Genomic DNA, 19,232 nt, shown 5'->3' with positions numbered 1-19,232 from the left:
TTTTCTCATATATTTTCTTTGTTTTCTATTGCTTCGACTATCTTCAAAGACCATTACTTATCTCAGTAGATTTTGGTTATTTAGGCCCTTTGCTGAAGTTAATCTTCTTGCTTCAACGTTTCAAGGATATAACGTAACCACAATTGTAATATGCTAGACGCAACTGCAGAAAGTTCTGTCTATCAAGTTTGGCTTATCCCAAAACTTGGACTATCTACATCATCTATATTACGTTAACATTTTTGTCCTATTACGAGCTCCAACAAAAGTGATGCCATCTTGGCATCTTGTGACAATTTCATTCTTCAAATAATAAGAAATGTATTTAGTTCCATTGCAATTAAGAATAACATTTGTTTTTTTTTTTAATAAAAAAAAAATATGAATCTTTTGATTTTTCCTAATACTGGAGGGGCAGGATTTATCTTTTGATAAGAAAAGAAAACTACTCACTTTGGTTGTGTTTGGTATGGAGGAAAATATTTTTCTCAATTTCCTAAGTTGGTCAAATTTCCAAAATACTTTTTTATTTTAGTTTATAGAAAAACTAGTTCCTTAAAATTCAGGAAAATGATTTCCCAAATGAGAGTAGAGAATCAAGTTTCATAATTAACCTTTCACATTTCTACCTCCAACATCCCAGCCCAACCCCTACCTCGATCACCCCACCCCACCCACCCCAACTCCTCATCCCATAATATTTTGTGGAGATGACTAGATTATATATAGATGCTCTTGAGACAATATTTTTTCCTGATTTACCAAACATCAAAAAATAAATTAAAAAGCCAATTGTTTTCGTGGAAAATATACGATTTGGCCTTTTCGCGTGTATTTTGCTTTGCTAAGAAGAAAATGACAGAATATAAGAACATCAGAAAATTCAGTTCACAAAGGACAGAGCACTATGACGTGGAGGTAACCTAGGAATTGCAAATTAAAAATTCAACTACTCAAATTTATGAGAATTTTATCGAACTCCAAAGACTATTTTATCCTTTAATTAGCCAAAAGAGGACAAAAGGGGCAAAGTTGATCACTTCCCGGAACTAAAAATGACTCTTTGGAACTAACAAAAGAAAATCAATAACCATATAGAACTAATTAGGGGTATAATAAAATTGACCATTTGCAAATCAATATCCTTTCAAACTTTATAACCATGGGTCTAATTTTCAAATTTTTGCTTTCTGGGTGTTATTAGAATAGATTGGGTATATCTTAAGTAACTTGAATCTCAGTTTTGGGATGATTTGGTGATGTTTTGAGGTGGTTTGAATTGAAAATTCGAAGTAAAAACTGAACATGAAAAAAATGATATGTGTATCACAATTGTGTATCATTTGTGTATCACATATGTATCATATTTGTATCAATTATGTATCACATGTATACCTGTGTGTGAGATACATGCGTGATACATGTTTGATACATGTTTGATACATGTGTCGCAGAAGAATTTTTTGAACTCAATTTAATTACGAATTTTGATACAAAATCAGTCCAAATCACCTCCAATCTTCCTCAAATTTTATATACTGACTTATCTATATGTTTTCAATGAATTTCAACTATACCCATTGAAAAAGTTCCTTTTTCGCTTAGATTTTTGAAATATTGTATTTTTTTTTTTGTATTTCATCACCTTATTTGCTACCTCATCCATGAAATTTCCTTTTCGTCTTGCATCTAATGTTGCTAATCACGTTTAAAAATATAGAAGGAGATTTTTGCATGTGATTCTTTGAGAAAAAGAGCCTTATTTATTTGGTTTTTTAATTTTTATATGTGTTTGACTAGTTTTGATAAGTCTATGACTAATGGTTAGAAGTTGGTAAGTTGAGACTTATTTGGGACATTTGTGTAAGCTTCCCATTTCAAAATACAAGGCCGCAAAAATGGCTATTTGTGTAAATCAGTCAACTTCCTTCGAGCACAACCCAAAGTCAACGGCCATCTACTGTCCTAATACGATCACTTGGATATTCCAAATTCATATAAAATTGATTAAAAGGAAATCCAGCTAATCCAATTAAAGATCGGAATTGCTCTCCTCCTTAATCGGAGATTATAGATTATAGTAATGACAATTGACAGAGACGTTTCTTGCAACAAAACCAACCAGCACATTTACAACTACAATGCAATGTTTTGGAGTTTCACGAATAAATAACTTTTTTTAATGCAATGTTTTGGAGTTTCACGAATAAATAACTTTTTTTTTATTTGGAGTACTTGCTAAGACAAAGATAGTAACAAGTACAAAAATATTGGACAATTCAGTTCACAACAACAAAAGTGTCTGAGGATGTCAGCAATAGCTCTCGCGTGGACGTAGCTTAAAATTAGAAACCAATTTCCTAATTTATGAAAATACAGCCGAAAAGGGAAGAAAGGGGCAAAAGTTGATAACTTCACGGAACTAAAAACCGACTCTTTCTTGAAAACATCAATAACCATATGGAACTAAGTAATCAAATAGACCGTCTGCAAAATTCAATTTCTGTTGATTCTGAAGTTATATTAAATGATAGTAACTTGATTCTGTGGCAACCCATTTCTTTATTAACCATCTTGACCCCACCAAAGTCCAAACCCCCTACCTAGCTTCCACAGAACACAGCCATGGCGGTTTTCTTGAAGACCCAATTTTTTTTCAGTGTCTTGATTTTTTCCTGTTTCTTTCCATTGCAAATACATGGGTCAAAATCACTATTTCATCTAAAGGATGTTCTGCCACTGTTACCTGGAAAAGTGTCATGGCCTATTGTTAACTCCCTCTATAGTGCTGTAGACCTGTTGCCCTCTTTTGTGGGGGCTGCTTCAATATCAAACAATAGTACCCTTGAGTGGAAAGGTGCTTGCTTTTACAAGAATACTGCTTGGTTGGAGCTTCACAATAAAACTGGAAGTCAGTTTGGCGGTGGCACCGTCCATATCAAGGTTCTTTTTTTCCCCTCAAAAATCTGTTTTTTTGCAACTTTCTTGGAAGGGGCAGTTATTTTTTCCTTTTATTTTGATGTTTCAGCTTATCAATTACTTACTCAATTGATGTTTGATGAAGTTTAAAACTGGGAAAAATGTTTTTTTAAGCTTGTGGTCTAAAATAAATTATTTGTGTGGGTATAAAACAATCTCATTAGTTAAGATGAAAAGTTTAAAGTCAAATTATTTTTAAATATTAGAAGGCTGTCATTTTTGTTTGGGACAAACGAAAAAGGAAATAACATCACATAGATTGGGAAGAAGGGAGTAGAAGTTTTGGTTTTAGGAGGTTTTTGCCATGAATATTCTCTAGTGTTTCTGGGTAGTTTGGAGTTGGACTTCTGCTTTGGTTTTTTAGTTTAGCCTGTTCAGAGATTTTAGTTTCATTATTTTGATGAACTTGAACTTATTTGCTATATTTCTTCTGCCTTGTGGGTACCTTTTGAGTTAATATTTATTGGAAATATGGTCTGGTAATTTGCAGATTTAGTTATTATGAAGAACCCTTGCAATTTTTTTTTTCTTGAATCTCTTTTGCTGCTAGATATCTCTTGCTTTGGTTGTGAGAAAGATGGAAAACTAGGTGGGAGTTAAGCTTCATTCTTTGCTATATGGACTTGTCAATATGTATGAACCTGTAAAAATTGACTTTTATCTATATATAACCCGGGGCGGACCTACGTTGTGGGTTGAGGGGTCACGGGACCCCGTTAGTCTCGGCAAAAATACTGTATATATATGTTATATATATCTGTCCATATATATGGGACCCAATAAATATTTGAGTTGTGCCCCCAAACAGAGAAATGCTGATGGAGAAGTGGTTGTGTTGGACAATTAAATTCGCTCATTGGCTGGATGACGAGGGTTCGAAACCCTACTTCAGCCTTTTCTCCTTTTTGTTTTAGTTCTTGGAATATAACAGTTTTTATACTTAATAGTTAATACTCTGCAAATTGCTTTATTTTTAACTTTTATCTTCTTTTTGAATTCAACTATAGCTTAGTATTAATATACATAATAGTCAACTTAATTAGTTTTATTCTTTTTCAAATCTCTACCTTAAAATTAAAAGTCTCAAATTGCAACATATCGCACCACAAATAGAAAAATTAGAATTCTTCTACAACTGTCTTCTTCAACAATCACTTTGACTCTGACTCGGAAATGACAATTGAGAGTTTGAAACCCTTGTTCAGTTATTTGACTATTAATATGCCCATAATCTTGATTTCTTTACTAAATTTTGATAATTTAAAGTTTGGACGCCCTTTTGATCATTGGCCTCTTTTTCATTTATTAAAATACTAATCATACTTAATCAAACACCTTCCCTTCCCATAGCATCCATTTTGCGAAGAAATCTCTCTTTGTTCAGTGCTTTCTTTTTCTTTATAACTTCTTTTTGTTTATATTTGAATGGTAAGTCATCATAATATTAAGTTTTCAAAGAGTTGCACACCGAATTTTATCGCTAGTGATTAAAATACTGTGGTGCACCCGTCTTTCTGTAATCCTGGGTCCGCCTTTGTATATAACACTATTGTTTTAATTTCTGCTGTAGAACTGTCATGCCTAAAATGCCATTCTTTGCATTAATTTATGTTATCTTGTATTCTTGGTTAGCATTTTCGTTTATGGTAGTAAATATTTTGAGCTTAGAGAAGATGCAAATATCAGTGTTTCTAGCTGAAGTTATTTAAAGATTTTGTATCGGTCAGTAAATATTGAATGGGACTAACAAAAACATTTCGGGACGTAAAATGATCTTAGCCAAAAGACGAGAGAGGTCTAAAACATTTTGGTATGTTACATATATACACTAGTGTTAGCAACTTGGATGGATCTTGAACCGCTAAAGGAACTGATGTTGAGGAAAGCCTAGACTCATTTTTGGATTGGATCAAGCTCGGTCTGATGGATGTAGGTCGAATCGTGTGTGACTGATAGATCCGAGCGAAGGCCGCAAAACTTTGAATATCAAGTCAAATAATATTCTTAAAAAGGTAGCCTAAACAAATTGAAAGTAAATGAAATATATACAAACATAGGAAAAAAGGGATCACAGTGAACATATGTGCTTGCCTTGTGTTGTTTTTTTCTGTCTTTGTTGTTTCTCTGTCTGTTTGCCCTCCTGTCTTCTATAATCTTGCTATTGTTGAGGATAAAAAGGCTTTTTAGTTGGCCATGGCTGTAGTAGATGGCTTCAACTTGGTCGCTTAGGGTGGTCTCCTGCAGTTGAGTATCCAGCAGTTGCATTCTTTTAGAGGTATTGGATGTTTAGGTAGTCATTTCTCCCCACTGAATTATGATTGATGTTGAAGTGATTAGTTATGACATCGGGTTGGAGATGTGTTATTGTCAGGTGTTGCGTTCAAGGAATTTAGAGTGGTGGTCTCTAATGCTACTCGTGCCTTTGTGTCTTAAACTAGGCTGCTTCGGATGGTAATGGTTTGCCCGACATTGACAGAGTTGTCGAAGGCTGGTTTGAGCTGCGTTTAAGCCTTCAAGCTAGGTACAAAATAGACTGAGTACTTCGCCTTGCTTGGGCAGCGCTTTAGCCACTAAGCCGCTAAGATGTACGTTATAAAACACTAAAAAATAACTATCTTTGGCTAATTATAATTTTTTCAATTCTTATTTCCAAATAATTGTTGTTTGTATATATAGTTATTACATATATATATTTTAAATTTTTCTATATTTTTGCCCTTTTTTCATTAAAGCTTGCATATTTTCTCGTTGCTCTTAAAGTTCTAACATATTTCATTGCTTCTTCTTTTTTCTTTCACTTTTCACGTTTGATGTTGCTTCAACCTCCCTTGATATAAAACTAGTTGAGGCTAAGAAATTTATTGCTTGAAATTTAAGTCGTCTCCTTCTGATGCTAAACAACTCTTGTACTACAGTTGTTAATAAGTTTGGGACATGTTATGTGTCTGTTGTGGCACTCTCTTCAGTTGCGTGATCTTCAAAATCTATTAAGAGCTGCACTGGATCAGTTTCCAAAATATTAGTTAAGAAGTTTTGGCCGTCTATACTTCAATAGCTGCAGTTCCTCATATATTAGTACTCTTGAGCTTCTCATATCTTTGGTCCCCTCCTCTATATATGTTGACTAAGTATACATTGTCATTTTATATCGCTCTTTCTTTTTTAGTATGTTCCAAAAAAGAATAACACCTTTGCCACTTTTCCCTTTATGGCGTGCACTCGTAGCCATATGAATGTCATGACATGTTTAACACCACAAGTTCTAATGGTACGTTTTATATGTGCCAAAAATCTTATTATCTTTCTTAAACTCCATGCACAGTCTATTACTACCGTACAAAACGAAAGGGAGGAGGGAGTAATTTTAATTTAAAGATTAAATAATGTATTGATTAAATAATGAATGTTCATGGTCCGAAGGGATTGTTGTATTTTTTCATTAATTAATAATCTCTCCTATTATTACGCAGGTCAGCAATGCACACAGTTATACATGTATGGACCTTTACATCCTTGCGACCCCATATCGCGTGACATGGGATTACTACGTTTTATCACGTGAACATACTCTTGAAATCAAGGAGTGGGAGTCTCAAGCTGAGCTAGAATATGTGAGTTGCGATCATTTCGTAAATTAAACTACATGGCCATTAGCATCAAGTTGTTAGACTCTAAAATGCAAATTGGAACAGGTGAAACGTAAAGGCGTCTCAATTTTCCTTATGCAAGCAGGAATGTTAGGAACCCTTTCAGCATTATGGGATGTTTTCCCTTTGTTCACAAACACCGGATGGGGTGAAAACTCAAATATTGGATTTCTAAAGAAACATATGGGTGCTTCATTTGACCAACGTCCTCAACCATGGGTCAGCAACCTTACCACTGAAGACATACATTCTGGAGATTTTCTTGCAATATCAAAAATTAGAGGTCGCTGGGGTGGTTTTGAGACGTTAGAGAAATGGGTAACAGGAGCTTATGCTGGCCATTCTGCTGTTTGCTTGAGGGATGCTGAAGGAAAGCTGTGGGTTGGAGAATCTGGAAACGAGAATGATAAGGTACTTTTAAACAGTTTTTTTTTTGTTATTCACATGATGGTTCTTTTTTCATTGGGAGCAAAGGCTGATTTTAGAATAATCTGGTTCCCCGGGCTTTTATGTTACATGCACCAAAAACCACTTCAACAACAGAGGTATTGGTCAGATACTGGAAAGAGACGAAAGTATCCCTTTTTATATATTTCTAAAATAAATCCACTAATGTCTATCTGATTGTTGTCAGCATGTGCGGTTGTTTATGATTTATCATGGTTTGTGGGTTGGTAGCTCTGAGAGAAGTTACAGTCTCTTGTTTAAGATAATATCTTTGACTTTTTTATACGCTGCAGTAAGGTGAATGATTATGCCTTCCTTTTACAGAAGCACTTATTTTAAATTTTATAGGCTTCTTTCTTTATTGCATCTTTAATTTCACATATTAACTGTGCCATGCATTCAGATTATGGGGTTCATTAAGTTGAAGATGGATAAATGCTCCTCTTCATTTTTTGTGTTTTTGAGCTTTTCCCACATGAGATGCAATGATATTAGTGTATTTCCATCAAACATTACTGAGTTAACATAACTGGGTTTGAGAGAGTCGGTATGTTTAAAGAATAGTTGGGAGAAAAAATAAATTATGTCACGGAGGTAAAGGAAAAAAGAGGACATCTTTAAGAGTTTAAACCTTTTTCTTTTCTCTGTAGCTTCTTACTCGCTAGCTTTTATTTTATAACAATTTTTGAGTTTAAATATTACAACATAGCTAGAATTCAACTCTTCGTTGCTACTATTTTTCTCCTTTCTTTTACTTGTTGGAATATCTTTAAGGTGTAGTTAGCAGTCATTCATTCCTATAGCTTTAGCGGTTAAGAATAAATATCTTGGAGATATGGCTTGTTAGATTTTAAAAGATCAATTGATTCTATAGCTTGTGAAAATAAGCACCTTGATGCAGGTTCAATAGACATTACTCGATACTCCAAATCAAGTTGAATAACTTCAGGCGGAGGTAGTATGGGGTGGTTTTAGGTTGTGGTCTGTCTAGTGATGCATATACAGAGTATACAACTTTAAGCATTGGTAAAACTATGTGATAGTGCTGAGTTCGGTTACTATGTTGTATTGCTATCATATCAAAATGACGTGACCCCATTACAAAGTTTGCACCATCTTTCATCAGATGAAGTAGTCATAACTTGGTTTCGAAATTGTGTGATTGGGATAGTGTCAGGTAGTGGTTGAACCAAACTCCCGGGGAAGGTTGGAGGTGGGTAGAGACAGAGCTAAGATTTGAAGCTTATGAGTTCAGGATTTGAGTTCTTTTAATAATTTGTATATATTCAATGAATCTTTAAGACTAATACAAGTTTCGAATCAAAGTTACTGGGTTTGGCCGAACCTATAATCAACGCATTGGCTCCGCCCCTGGAGCTGGGGTTGAACCAAATAAGAAAACTCTTAAGCATGGATATTAACATGATTATATTAAATTACGGACCAACTTGTTTGTGTATCTACTTTCAGGGAGAAGATATAATTGCTATTTTACCATGGGAGGAATGGTGGGAATTTGAGCTGACAAAAGATGATTCCAATCCACATATTGCATTGCTCCCTTTGCATCCTGATCTCCGCGCCAAGTTTAATGAGACTGCTGCTTGGGAATATGCACGAAGCATGGTCGGCAAACCTTATGGTTTCCACAACTTAATATTTAGCTGGATAGACACACTTGACGGAAATTACCCCTCTCCCTTGGATGCTCATCTGGTACGCCAATATTGTTTTTGCTTTATTACCTTGAAGTTTTTCCATAACAACATAATAATCCTTTTAGTTTTTAATTCTTTGCATTTGCCACTTTAATCAAATTCTGCTTTGGCTCAAGTGTTGAGCTATCTTCTTCAGATAAAGATTATTTTTGCCTGGTGCATTTGAGATTCTAGACGTGTGAACTGAAATAAGTGATCAGCATTTATTCGAGGTTTTTAGTTAAGATTTTAGAGTAAGAATAAGAAGAAAAACAGTCCTTATGTGCTAAATAAGTCACCATGACGCTATGAAACACATGCTTACTTAGTCTTGAAGTAAAAGTGATTGTCGAGCTTCTATGATGTATGAGCCTAAGCCAAACCATTTGAATTTGCCTAAAGTCTAGGAAATCTTAAGCACTAAGTCCAATAGTTTGAGACTAGACTTGTGTGGTTAGAAGCCTTCGATTAGCAATTGTGAAGAGAGTAAAATCATGGATGATAGCCCATTTAAAAATCAGTTGAACCTAGAAATTGAGGCCTATGAAAGGGTGTGATGCAAAAGTGTCGGAAAAGAAAGCCAAAAAAGAAAAATATTCTGAAAAGACACACGTGTTATGAAAAAGAATTGTGGTCTGAAAAGATAGTGGGTAATGTTCCAATGCTTGGCTAAGGATAAAATACTTTGTTGTTCGATGCCTCAAAGTATCAACATGTAAAAAGCATCCCGGGGGGGGGGGGAGGGGGTTACGACAGATATAAGGGTTAGAGGGGGGGAGTTTGTAAATTACACCCAAATAAAATTGTTTTCCAATTTCTTATTGGGTCTCAAAATAGCTGGTCAGGTTTTGATGTGTTGAAAGTATGTTGACTTTTACAAGATGATGTCATTTTCAGTTGAATTTTAGTATAATGTTATCTGCGAATTCTCATGGAGCTGCATTTGATTGCTGAAACATTTTATTACGAATCAAGTTTTTAATATAACTCCACATAGTATGCATGTGTACTTGAGCAGAGAGTGAGAGGTTTATTACTTGTGATAGCTTAAAGTCCATCAAAAGGTTCATGGCATATCAATTTGGTAGAGAATTGATGTCAAGTTGATTTCTTGGAAATATAATCCGACTTGAATTGCTAAAAGAAACCATTGCGGTCAGCGGGGGTTGAAAATGTAAAATTGTGCACAATTATGCTGATGTGTCTTTGTGCAAGAACATCAAGATTTCATATGATGATGCCAGCACGTTTAATTACTTTTGAGATGTATGAAAGAAGATTGATGATGAGGACAGAGTGGGAGGCTTGGAAAGAGAGGACATCGGTATTGAGGGGAATGCAGAAAAATGACGAACTTCGAATATAAAGTGGATAATGTTGGTGCTTAGCGTTTGTACTTCAAATAGTGCTACTGGATTGCTTTATGCCTCTTCAATTTGTTGCATTTGTGAAATTTCACTAGCTTTAATTTGCTGTTGATATATGTTGGTTGGTACAGGTTGCTTCTGTCATGACTGTTTGGAATCAATTGCAGCCTGCATATGCTGCTAACATGTGGAATGAAGCCTTAAACAAGCGACTTGGAACTCAGGTCATATCTATTTTATCAAATTAGTGAACCGCCTCTATTTATTGAAAGCTTTTCACCTAAGATAATACGTGCTTCCATTGAATAACTAAGCTCAATGGCGTAACTATAGTTTACCCTGGAATTGCACTATTGTTTGGTTAAAATTGTACTGTCAAAATTCTCAAGCAAAAAGCCAAGTGAGTATAGGCTTGCGCCGTACATCTGATAAGATTCACAACTAAATGCTGAATGAGGAATTGATTTTGCTGTGCATGCAGGGCCTTGATCTTCCAGATATTCTTGTTGAAGTTGAAAAGCGTGGGTCATCCTTTGCCAAATTGTTGACTATCCCAGAACAGGATGACTGGGTTTATACTGATGGGAAATCAACATCTTGTGTTGCTTTTATTCTTGAAATGTATAAGGAAGCAGGATTATTTGGTCCATTTGCAGGTTCGATCCAGGTTACAGAATTCACGGTGAGTTCGTTAGATGGATTTTGAAGTTCCATTTTCAGGGGCAGGATGGTTTGCCTTTCAGTTGTTTGCCTTAGCACTGTGGTGCATTAATTGGTTGAATTGTTGTTTGCCTTAGCACTGTGGTGCATTAATTGGTTGAATTGTTGTTTGCCTTAGCACTGTGGTGCATTAATTGGTTGAATCTGAAACTAGTATTTTTTCTTTTTAATCCTTGGGCATAGGCACATAGCACTAGTGAAGTATCTTTTGCTTATCCTGTCCTACTATTCACATATGCCTACCAAGTATATATTTTGGTTAGTCCATGCCATTTTAGTTACTTCCTGTGTCAGCTGTTTTATTTTTGTGCTTGGGTTATACCAAAAAATTTACATGGTTTACTTTACAAAAATAATTTCTCCCATGCCTTTACTACTGCAATATTTTATTACCAACTAGCTAGCAAAGGGTCAACCTTTATGCTATCAAAACCTTGTCTATTTTCTATCTTGGACCTACTTCTGTTTGCGCACACGCACGTATAAGTACTCTTGCATCAACAATTAGTGAAAGAAAGTGCTTCAACCTATTCAATAGAATATGTGAAGAGGTGAAATAGGAAATATAGAGTAGGCTGGAGAAGTAGTTTTTATCTATTTTTGAAGATGTTTCTTTGACTATGTTTTAGTCTCTGTCGACCATTTTGGTGCATCTCACTCAAAAAGGCATATAGTCTTATATTGAATTCCATTGAGGTATTAATAAACTGTTAGGAGTCTGCCAAATCCCCCGCCACCAAAGGCAGATTTAATTAAAAACAATTCCATGGTTTCAGGAGGTAGTGTGTCTTAAGTTGTCACTTGTTCTTAAGTGCAGATAAAGGATGCTTACTCACTCAAGTTTTTTGAAGACGATCCAAATCAGTTGCCTAAGTGGTGCAATGCGGATGACACAGTGAAGCTCCCTTTCTGCCAAATTCGAGGGAAGTACCGGATGGAACTGCCTGGATACAATACAATGGATATATACCCCCATATGAATGAAAAGTGCCCATCTATGCCTCCAAAATATTACAGGCCGCTAAGTTGTTGACAAGGATTTCGATGGGCAACTATCTTGCTGTGGTTTAAGGTATTTGTACAAGAGATGTTTTTCCAATGTTTGTTGAATGCTTTACAGGCCAGCACGTTGGCTTTGACAAGATATCGCTTGTATTTATTGAGTTACCGTCATACTGAAAGAGCTTGGGAAAAGAATACCGACTAACTTGTATGCGAAAGCAGACACAGAATTAAGTGTAAATATTACTAGTAGTTTAGATGATTTGTTCTGTTTGCAAAACTCCATAGATCCTGAAACATCTTTTACTGTTGGTCGACATATGTACTGTACTGGCCATTTTACTGTTGTAATTTGTAGAAGCTATTTGCTCAAGCAGTAAGTTAAAATTGGCACAAAGACTGTTCTTTCCTTTTCTATCCCTGCAAACTTCTCAGTTATATGGTATATAGTCCTATTATCTTCATCTTGATAGGAGCAGCTACTCTGAGAAAACTGCTGTGTTGTTGACTGTCACTGTTGCCAGCTACTATTGTTTCTCAGAGGTCAATGATGGTACATCTTGCTGTAGTCGAGGACCAAATGTGGTTATGGACTTCTCCTTTATAGTCTTGAAAGAAAATAAATAATGGAGAAGCTTTCTGGAAAATTATGATTACAAATTTGGAAAGATGATGTGATTTATGCAGAAGTTGAACGGAAACCGCTAACCAGTCTCATTAACAGAATGATCGCCTTGAACAAGTTGTAACTATTGGATTACAAGAATCACGTGTGTACTTGGTGTTTAACCTCACCAATATCTTGCATAATCTTTCCTAATAAACACAAGGCGACACTGATGTCCTTTTTATGAAATGGCCAAATAGTATCTTAAAAATAGGTGGAAAATCAACTTGCTCATTCAAAATTACTACCAAAAGAAAGTTTACCCTATTTGTGGAGGATTTTTTGTGGTAAAGAAGGAAGAAAGAAGACGAAAGCGGCTCATCGGAACCCCCCCCCCAAAAAAAAACAAAAATGGGACAGAAAGTATAGAACAAGAACCAGTAAAAAAGTGTCTCGTGCTGGACTCTATCAGTAAAATTGGTGTATGCATCTACATAGTGAGGAGACAATACCAGTTGGCGATTTATAGCCTGAAGTTCTGTTCACATGCTTGATCTTCAAGATGTTTAATTGTGGGAGAGCTATGAAATGGTATTTAGTTGCTACGTTATTCACAGTACCTATACTATGCTTTTAAGCCTAACTGCTGCTAGCTAATGACACAACACAGGAAAGGAAGAAAAAGAAATGAGTCGGAGCCTCTCACTCTTTGTTTCTGCCAGGGGCGGATCTACAATATTGGGTATGGGTTTCGGTTAACCCTTTTGCCTAGATCCATTATTTGTATTAAGAAATTCATTAAATAGATAAGTATATTTAGAAGGGAACACAGTTCCAAAATGTGCTTCTGGGTTCCATGGTAAGTTTCTACCCTTGGAAAGAATTGACATAAAATTGAAAGGCCATCTTCCTCTCTGATCCTACACATTTTTTTTGGTCAAACAAAATGTGGGCTGGGAGTGCCTGTTCTCAAACATGAAAAAAGTTAGCATTTAAGACAATTTGTTCATCATACCACCTAAAGAAAATCTAAAATTTGTCTAAACGAATTAACAAAATAACTACAGCAGGACCTAAACATGCTAGCCAAGCCGCTTTCTCAACTGCCAACACTTCCCAAATTTTGGCCTTTTTTGCGCCCAAAATGTGTTATTCCACGGAGATGAGGTACAACTTCAGAAGCAGTTGAACTACATCATATCTGTATGTGCTATAAAGGTCGATCTGGCTAGGGGATCTGTGATATCAGAGATTAGATTCAGGGTCGTCTCCCTTACTGAACACTTGATTCATTGTTACCATCAGTTCTTGAACTTGGCGTTCTAACAAACTTTTCGCCAAGGCCAATGGCTGATCCCCCAGCACGAAGCTCCTGGTTCTCCATCATATTTTCCTGCACTGCCTTCAATCAGGAAATTCTTTCAGGATTTACGTACAATATTCCAGAATTTAAAACGAACAGTGCAAGTTATTCTATTTTACCTGTAAAAGCTCTGTCATCCTGCCAATCCCATAACTCATCAATGGTTTTGGAACAGATGTAGCCTGGGTAGGAAGAGGGGAATTTACCACGTCACTTGGTTCCATCGAGGGAAGCTCATTCATGTCACCAATGTCTCGTTCAGGGACAACACTCAAGTTTCCTGCTGCTGACAACTTACGAGAGGCCTCATAACCTTTAGTGATCGTATCTGGTGATAAAGGAGAACCTTGAATCCCCTTGGTCACTTCAACAGGTTTACCTATGTTGTTTGATACAATTGGCTTAACCTCTTTCTGTTGCACCAATGTTGCTCCCTCGCCAAAGGAACCATCTCCATTATGCCCAGTCACCATTGCTTCTTGGATGCTGACTTGAGTTACCTTACTAGTGGTTTGTGATCCATCAGGTGGAAGCGTAGCCAAAGGCGCAACATTCTGCACACCTCTCTCCGTCAGAGCTCCCATATAAGCAGCTTGGGATGAAGTTGGAGGAGCTTGCATAGTAGGTGGCAATCCATTGGTCGGATTGACAGGTTGAAGGACAACAGGAACAACTGCGCCGCGGGCACCCACTGAAGGGACAAAAGGAGCTGTTGTTGGAGGTAATACAGTCAGCTGAGCGCTCTTTAAAGACCGATCATGGCCATGTACCTGAACTTGGTTTCTAATGGGTAGATGAATTTCATTCCTCTTTATCATCTGAACATGTGGTGCTACGTCATTTTCTGCTGTAACAGGATCAAAATGCCCTGGCCTAAAGACAACACCCCTGAAATTTGTATTGGAGTCGCCAATCCGAACACTGAGCAAATAACCAGCATCAAATGCAGCTTCAACGACACCTGTAACGGCCCGACCTATCATCCCATCATTTGCAACATTAACTGTATCTACTTGCCGGGGTTGGTTTGCTTTTACTTGTTCAAACCCTGGTGGAAATTGAACAGTTTTTACACGCTTTAGGTTGTGATCCTTGCGCGGGCGACCCCGCCCTCTCTTCACAGGAAGAGTTACTGCGGTATAGGAGCTGTTCCCTTGAATAGCTTCACTCATTTCAGAAAATGCCACTGAGTATCTGAATTCCTTCCTGGTAGAGTCTTGTGTAGTACCTTCCTGGAAAAGATCAGCTTCTTATTTTGACTCGGAATAATTATTAAGATTAAAGATGTGACATCCGACTGACTTGGCAAGATTAAAATGACCTAAAGTATCCCTTCTTTTCAATACGGAACCACTTGGGGAAAAAAGGTGAACAATTCATTCGGAAGGAGGACACAATACACAAGGAACTGCATGATTCCAAGCTAAAGTTGAGCAAAAGCAGGTCGGTAAAGTGTTCCAAAAATGATAAGTTAAAACTATGGCTGTAATAGTTAACTGGCACAAAGAAGAAATTGGAGTTAAGCTTTTTTTACATGTAAACATGTGTAGAAGAGTCCCCCAAAAAGAGCGATTGGAAAAGAAACATGTTTAGAACATTAAAAAGAGAATAATATTGGCACCAACATCTTGAAATAAGCCTAATATCACAATTCTCTAAAGCGTATGAATAGAAGATTAAGTTTACAAGGAGAGACAACAATTTATAGCTTTATGGTCAATATAATCCTAGCTTACCCAGGCTAAGTAGGACTCAGTTGATTTGGGTAAAAGGAATTGTGGGGAGTTGTGGGCGAAACAATACACCTACTATCAGAGTGTCACTAAACATCCAACAGATTTATCTAATCATTCAAATTTGTGGAACAGTTATATCCTTTCTTCACAAGATAAGAATATATGCAACACCTCAAACACCACTCCATTTATTGAGAAATACCGCAACTCTCATTCTCATACAGTGGTTAGTCACATATACCAAAATGACACTTTCACCACATAGAGTAGACGAGTCAGTTCTCCCTCACACACTGCCTCTTTCTGTCTTCCACTCCCACCACCTCCCTTTTTTCCCTTGCAAAGTTTTGTTTTTTATAGTGGGTTATTGCTTGAACAGAAAGTAACAAAGTTGTCTGGCAGGAAATTTTTGTCCTATCTCCATGAGTTTTTTTTTTTTTTTTTTTTTTTTGAGAAGGACTATCTCCCATCAGTTTTCTTATAGTGCCATAAGGTAGAGTAGTACAAATAACGATTGCAAAAAGAGGCAAAACAATTTAAAAAAATAGAAAATTCTACTGCAAGGAAGCATATCTGAATCCTTATCCACCTGGAGCAACAAATGAATGCAGCCTGAATGCAGACCCAACTACTTTATCCAGCTCAGAGCTGAGAACATTTTGAGATGTGTAATTCAAGACACACCAAAAAAGATTCAAGACACCTCATAATGCTGCCTAGTGAAACAAACCTTTCCTAATCAGGAGAATTAGGTACGTGTGAGACTAACTTGCTAGGGGGGATAACATAACTATAATGAGCAATAGATATGAACAAATGTGATAAGCGATCAATCAAGAAAAGAATTGGATATGCCGAGTGTAAAGAGAAAATCACTTCTGCACAAGCTCAAGCGGCTTTTCCTTATACAAGTTGACAAGCATGGTTTTATTGTGTAGCTTGATCCTCATGAAGCTGTAGCCTGTAGGAACTATTGGGATATTCAAATGGCAACCGATTGTATGGAGTGTACCACAAGGTGTTCTTTCCATAATATGTTTAATCAGATTCACTATTCATCAATAGGGATATATAGCATTTGCATACGAATATGGAATTTGGATTATGATTATTGAAGCAAATTAATATTGGAAAATACTTCTTAATCTAAATCCAATGATGAACAGCAAACTACACGATTGACATCCCATAAGGCCTAAGCCGTGGAAATAAATTATCAAATAATGCAAAAGGAAAATGGTACACCCGAGGTTCTTGAACCAACAAGCAAGAAAAATAGAAGATGACAGCCAGGCCATCTTTCAAGTTTCAATGATGGTGCCTGTATTTTTTAGGAAGAATAAAAAAACAAGTGTCCTCTCCAATGCAAAAGGATGAGCCAAATATGCATGCGGTCCTAAACCATCAAGTAAGAGGTCTAACAAGACACTAAAATAATAATCTCTTCTAAAGCAGAAGAGATGAATAATAAGTTTGTTGATGGAAAGCTTACTATGACATGATTTGCGCAGAAAATACAGACACCACTTTTGCCAATTCTTAACTTTTTATATGCTTTTCTGATGCAACAACACCAACAACAAACCCAGTGTAATCCCACAAGTGGCGTCGGGGGAGGGTAGTGTGTACGCAGACCTTACCCCTACCTTTAAAAAGGCAGAGAGGTTGTTTCCGATATATGCTTTTCTGATGAATTATAGCAAGGTACACCTACTGATTCACAAGTGGAGCTGAATACCTAGAATTAAACTATTATAAGCATTTTACAAGTGTAGTGAAAGCAAACTTACTTGAGAGCTTTCACTTACATTATTATATGAACTCATCCGAAAACTCCTCATCTGAATTTTATAAGACAAGGCACAGTAAGCATACGGCAAACCTGGACTTACTAGGGAAGACCAATAAAAGCTCTTCTTCACTCAAAACATTGGACTTATAAAATGTATAATGTTGAGTCTCCAATAGCTTTATTTTTTTTCATTGTTTGCATTAGTTCCCAAAAGTTTTTTGCTTTTTTTTTTTTTTTATGAATAGAAGTTATAATCTTTTTTAATAACCATGAAATCCCCGGTAAATTAACCTGCCCAACCCCAGCTAGCCCACATGTTCAAACCTTGAGGGAGTATACTAAGCTCCCACACAAATAACCTACTCCCACATAAATACTAAGCTCTTTGTCAGTAGCAGGGTAACATGCACCCTATCCACATACCCCATATTATCCAAAGTCCTGGGATCAGATCCTAAAACTAAGAATTTCTCTACAAACCAGGAAAAACACACTTAATCTGAGCTTTCATCACTGTGAAGAGTGAAAATAGTACTTCTCTATCATCTTTCGGTGATTCTGTTGATCTTGAAAGAAAGGTCTGTTCTTTCAGAAGCAGCATAACTACTTATGAAATGCTGAAAAAGATCTGTTCTTTTAGCTACGGTGTACAAGAAAATAAGTAGCTAAACACATGATTCTAGTTTACTGGTGTATGTACATCAAGCTACAATCACTACCGTTAGCTTTTATGCTGAATGTCAAAACAAGCAAAATACAATAAAAATAGAAAGTTCAATAGTTAAAGCAATTTAAAATAAAATCTAACGGTTTCAACCGAAAAAAAAAATCGAAACTAAAGCACATAATGACTTAAGCAAACTACTAAATAGTAAGAACATGGAAGTTAAATAGACCCAAATTTAAAAAAAAAAAAAAAAAAGAAGAAAAGAAAAGAAAAGACCATACCTCGATTTGTACCACTGCGAGAAGAGGGAGGACTCAAGAAATGGAGATAAGCAAGTAGTACTTCGTACTGAATTTTTAAACCCTAGACTTTGTTAATTAGCAAAGAGGGAGAGGAAGAATAAGAGAAGATAATTAGGAGAATTAATTTACTGTTCTGCAGAATTAGAGTGCGGGAGAGGAGGGATTGCTTTTAACAGGGCATTAATGAATATTTTTACCTTTGGAATGTGAGCAAAGAGAGAGGAAAAGAAAATAAGAAAGAAAGAAGAAAGACGCTCGTGTTATAAATATTATTATATTATGTATTATGTTCATTTAGTATTACGTTATAAATAAGCTTATCACGACTCCGCTGTAAATATATTTATCTATTTAGTACTCTATTGGAAATAAGTCTCCTGAAGAAGCTTATACTTTCGGTACTCCGTTATGGATAAATATTACTCATGTTAGAAGATTATCTATATCTGGCACAACAGCTTAGAGTAGCAGCTTACACAACAGCTTCCTTTCTTCTATAAATAGAGGAGTTTTCAGTTCATTATGTACATAAGTTTGAAGTTTGAATAATATATCAGTTTCTCTCTATACTTGTCTTTACTTTACTGTCTTTATTTTATAACACGTTATCAGCACGAGACTCTGCCATCTCGAGAAAATACTTTGAAAGTATCAGAGGTACGAACTTTCTTTTTCTAAATAATGTCAAATCTTTCTAAACTTGAGTTTGTAGCCCTGGATATATCGGGCAAAAAGCTACATGTCTTGGGTGCTTGATGCCGAAATTCATCTTGATGCGATGGGTCTGGCAGACACCATCAAAGATAAAAATCAGGCATCAAACCAAGACTGTGCCAAAGCAATGATATTCCTACGCCATCACCTTGATGAGGGCCTGAAAATGGAATATCTTACTGTTAAAGATCC

General features: G+C 36.2%; 2 protein-coding genes across 4 annotated transcripts; one reads left to right on the top strand and one right to left on the bottom strand.

Annotated features, from left to right (window-relative positions):
- Positions 1–2,297: 2,297 nt before the first annotated feature.
- On the top strand, positions 2,298–12,256 carry LOC107796119 (uncharacterized). Its single transcript, XM_016618851.2, has 7 exons — positions 2,298–2,943; positions 6,450–6,590; positions 6,672–7,037; positions 8,544–8,789; positions 10,269–10,361; positions 10,619–10,819; positions 11,675–12,256. The coding sequence occupies exons 1-7, from the start codon at positions 2,626–2,628 to the stop codon at positions 11,888–11,890; spliced, it is 1,581 nt and encodes a 526-aa protein (XP_016474337.1). The 5' UTR covers positions 2,298–2,625; the 3' UTR covers positions 11,891–12,256.
- Positions 12,257–13,349: 1,093 nt separating this feature from the next.
- LOC107796120 (protein METABOLIC NETWORK MODULATOR 1) lies at positions 13,350–18,550 on the bottom strand. 3 transcript variants are annotated; one of them, XM_075241551.1, is made up of 3 exons: positions 18,306–18,550; positions 13,949–15,061; positions 13,350–13,864 (listed from the first exon to the last, which is right to left on the bottom strand). In XM_075241551.1, exons 2-3 carry the CDS (start codon positions 14,999–15,001, stop codon positions 13,850–13,852), a joined length of 1,068 nt encoding a protein of 355 aa, XP_075097652.1. In that variant the 5' UTR covers positions 15,002–15,061; positions 18,306–18,550; the 3' UTR covers positions 13,350–13,849. The 3 variants fall into 3 exon arrangements, with proteins under 3 accessions (XP_075097652.1, XP_075097651.1, XP_016474338.1); XM_075241550.1 differs by having other exon boundaries at positions 13,350–13,859; XM_016618852.2 differs by having other exon boundaries at positions 13,350–13,868; positions 18,306–18,548.
- Between the last annotated feature and the right edge of the window lie 682 nt (positions 18,551–19,232).

The sequence above is a fragment of the Nicotiana tabacum genome, chromosome 21, assembly GCF_000715075.1.
Source record: "Nicotiana tabacum cultivar K326 chromosome 21, ASM71507v2, whole genome shotgun sequence".
NCBI lineage: Eukaryota > Viridiplantae > Streptophyta > Magnoliopsida > Solanales > Solanaceae > Nicotiana > Nicotiana tabacum.
This window is presented reverse-complemented; position numbering and strand designations above follow the sequence as displayed.

Bases quoted from the DNA above. Each gene is read 5' to 3' on its own strand.
- LOC107796119 (XM_016618851.2), top strand. From the start codon at position 2,626: ATGGCGGTTTTCTTGAAGACCCAATTTTTTTTCAGTGTCTTGATTTTT. The intron at 6,591-6,671 runs GTGAGTTGCGAT...AAATTGGAACAG, and splicing joins CTCAAGCTGAGCTAGAATAT to GTGAAACGTAAAGGCGTCTC. The intron at 10,362-10,618 runs GTCATATCTATT...CTGTGCATGCAG, and splicing joins ACAAGCGACTTGGAACTCAG to GGCCTTGATCTTCCAGATAT.
- LOC107796120 (XM_016618852.2), bottom strand. From the start codon at position 15,001: ATGAGTGAAGCTATTCAAGGGAACAGCTCCTATACCGCAGTAACTCTT. The intron at 13,869-13,948 runs GTAAAATAGAAT...TCCTGATTGAAG, and splicing joins GGATGACAGAGCTTTTACAG to GCAGTGCAGGAAAATATGAT.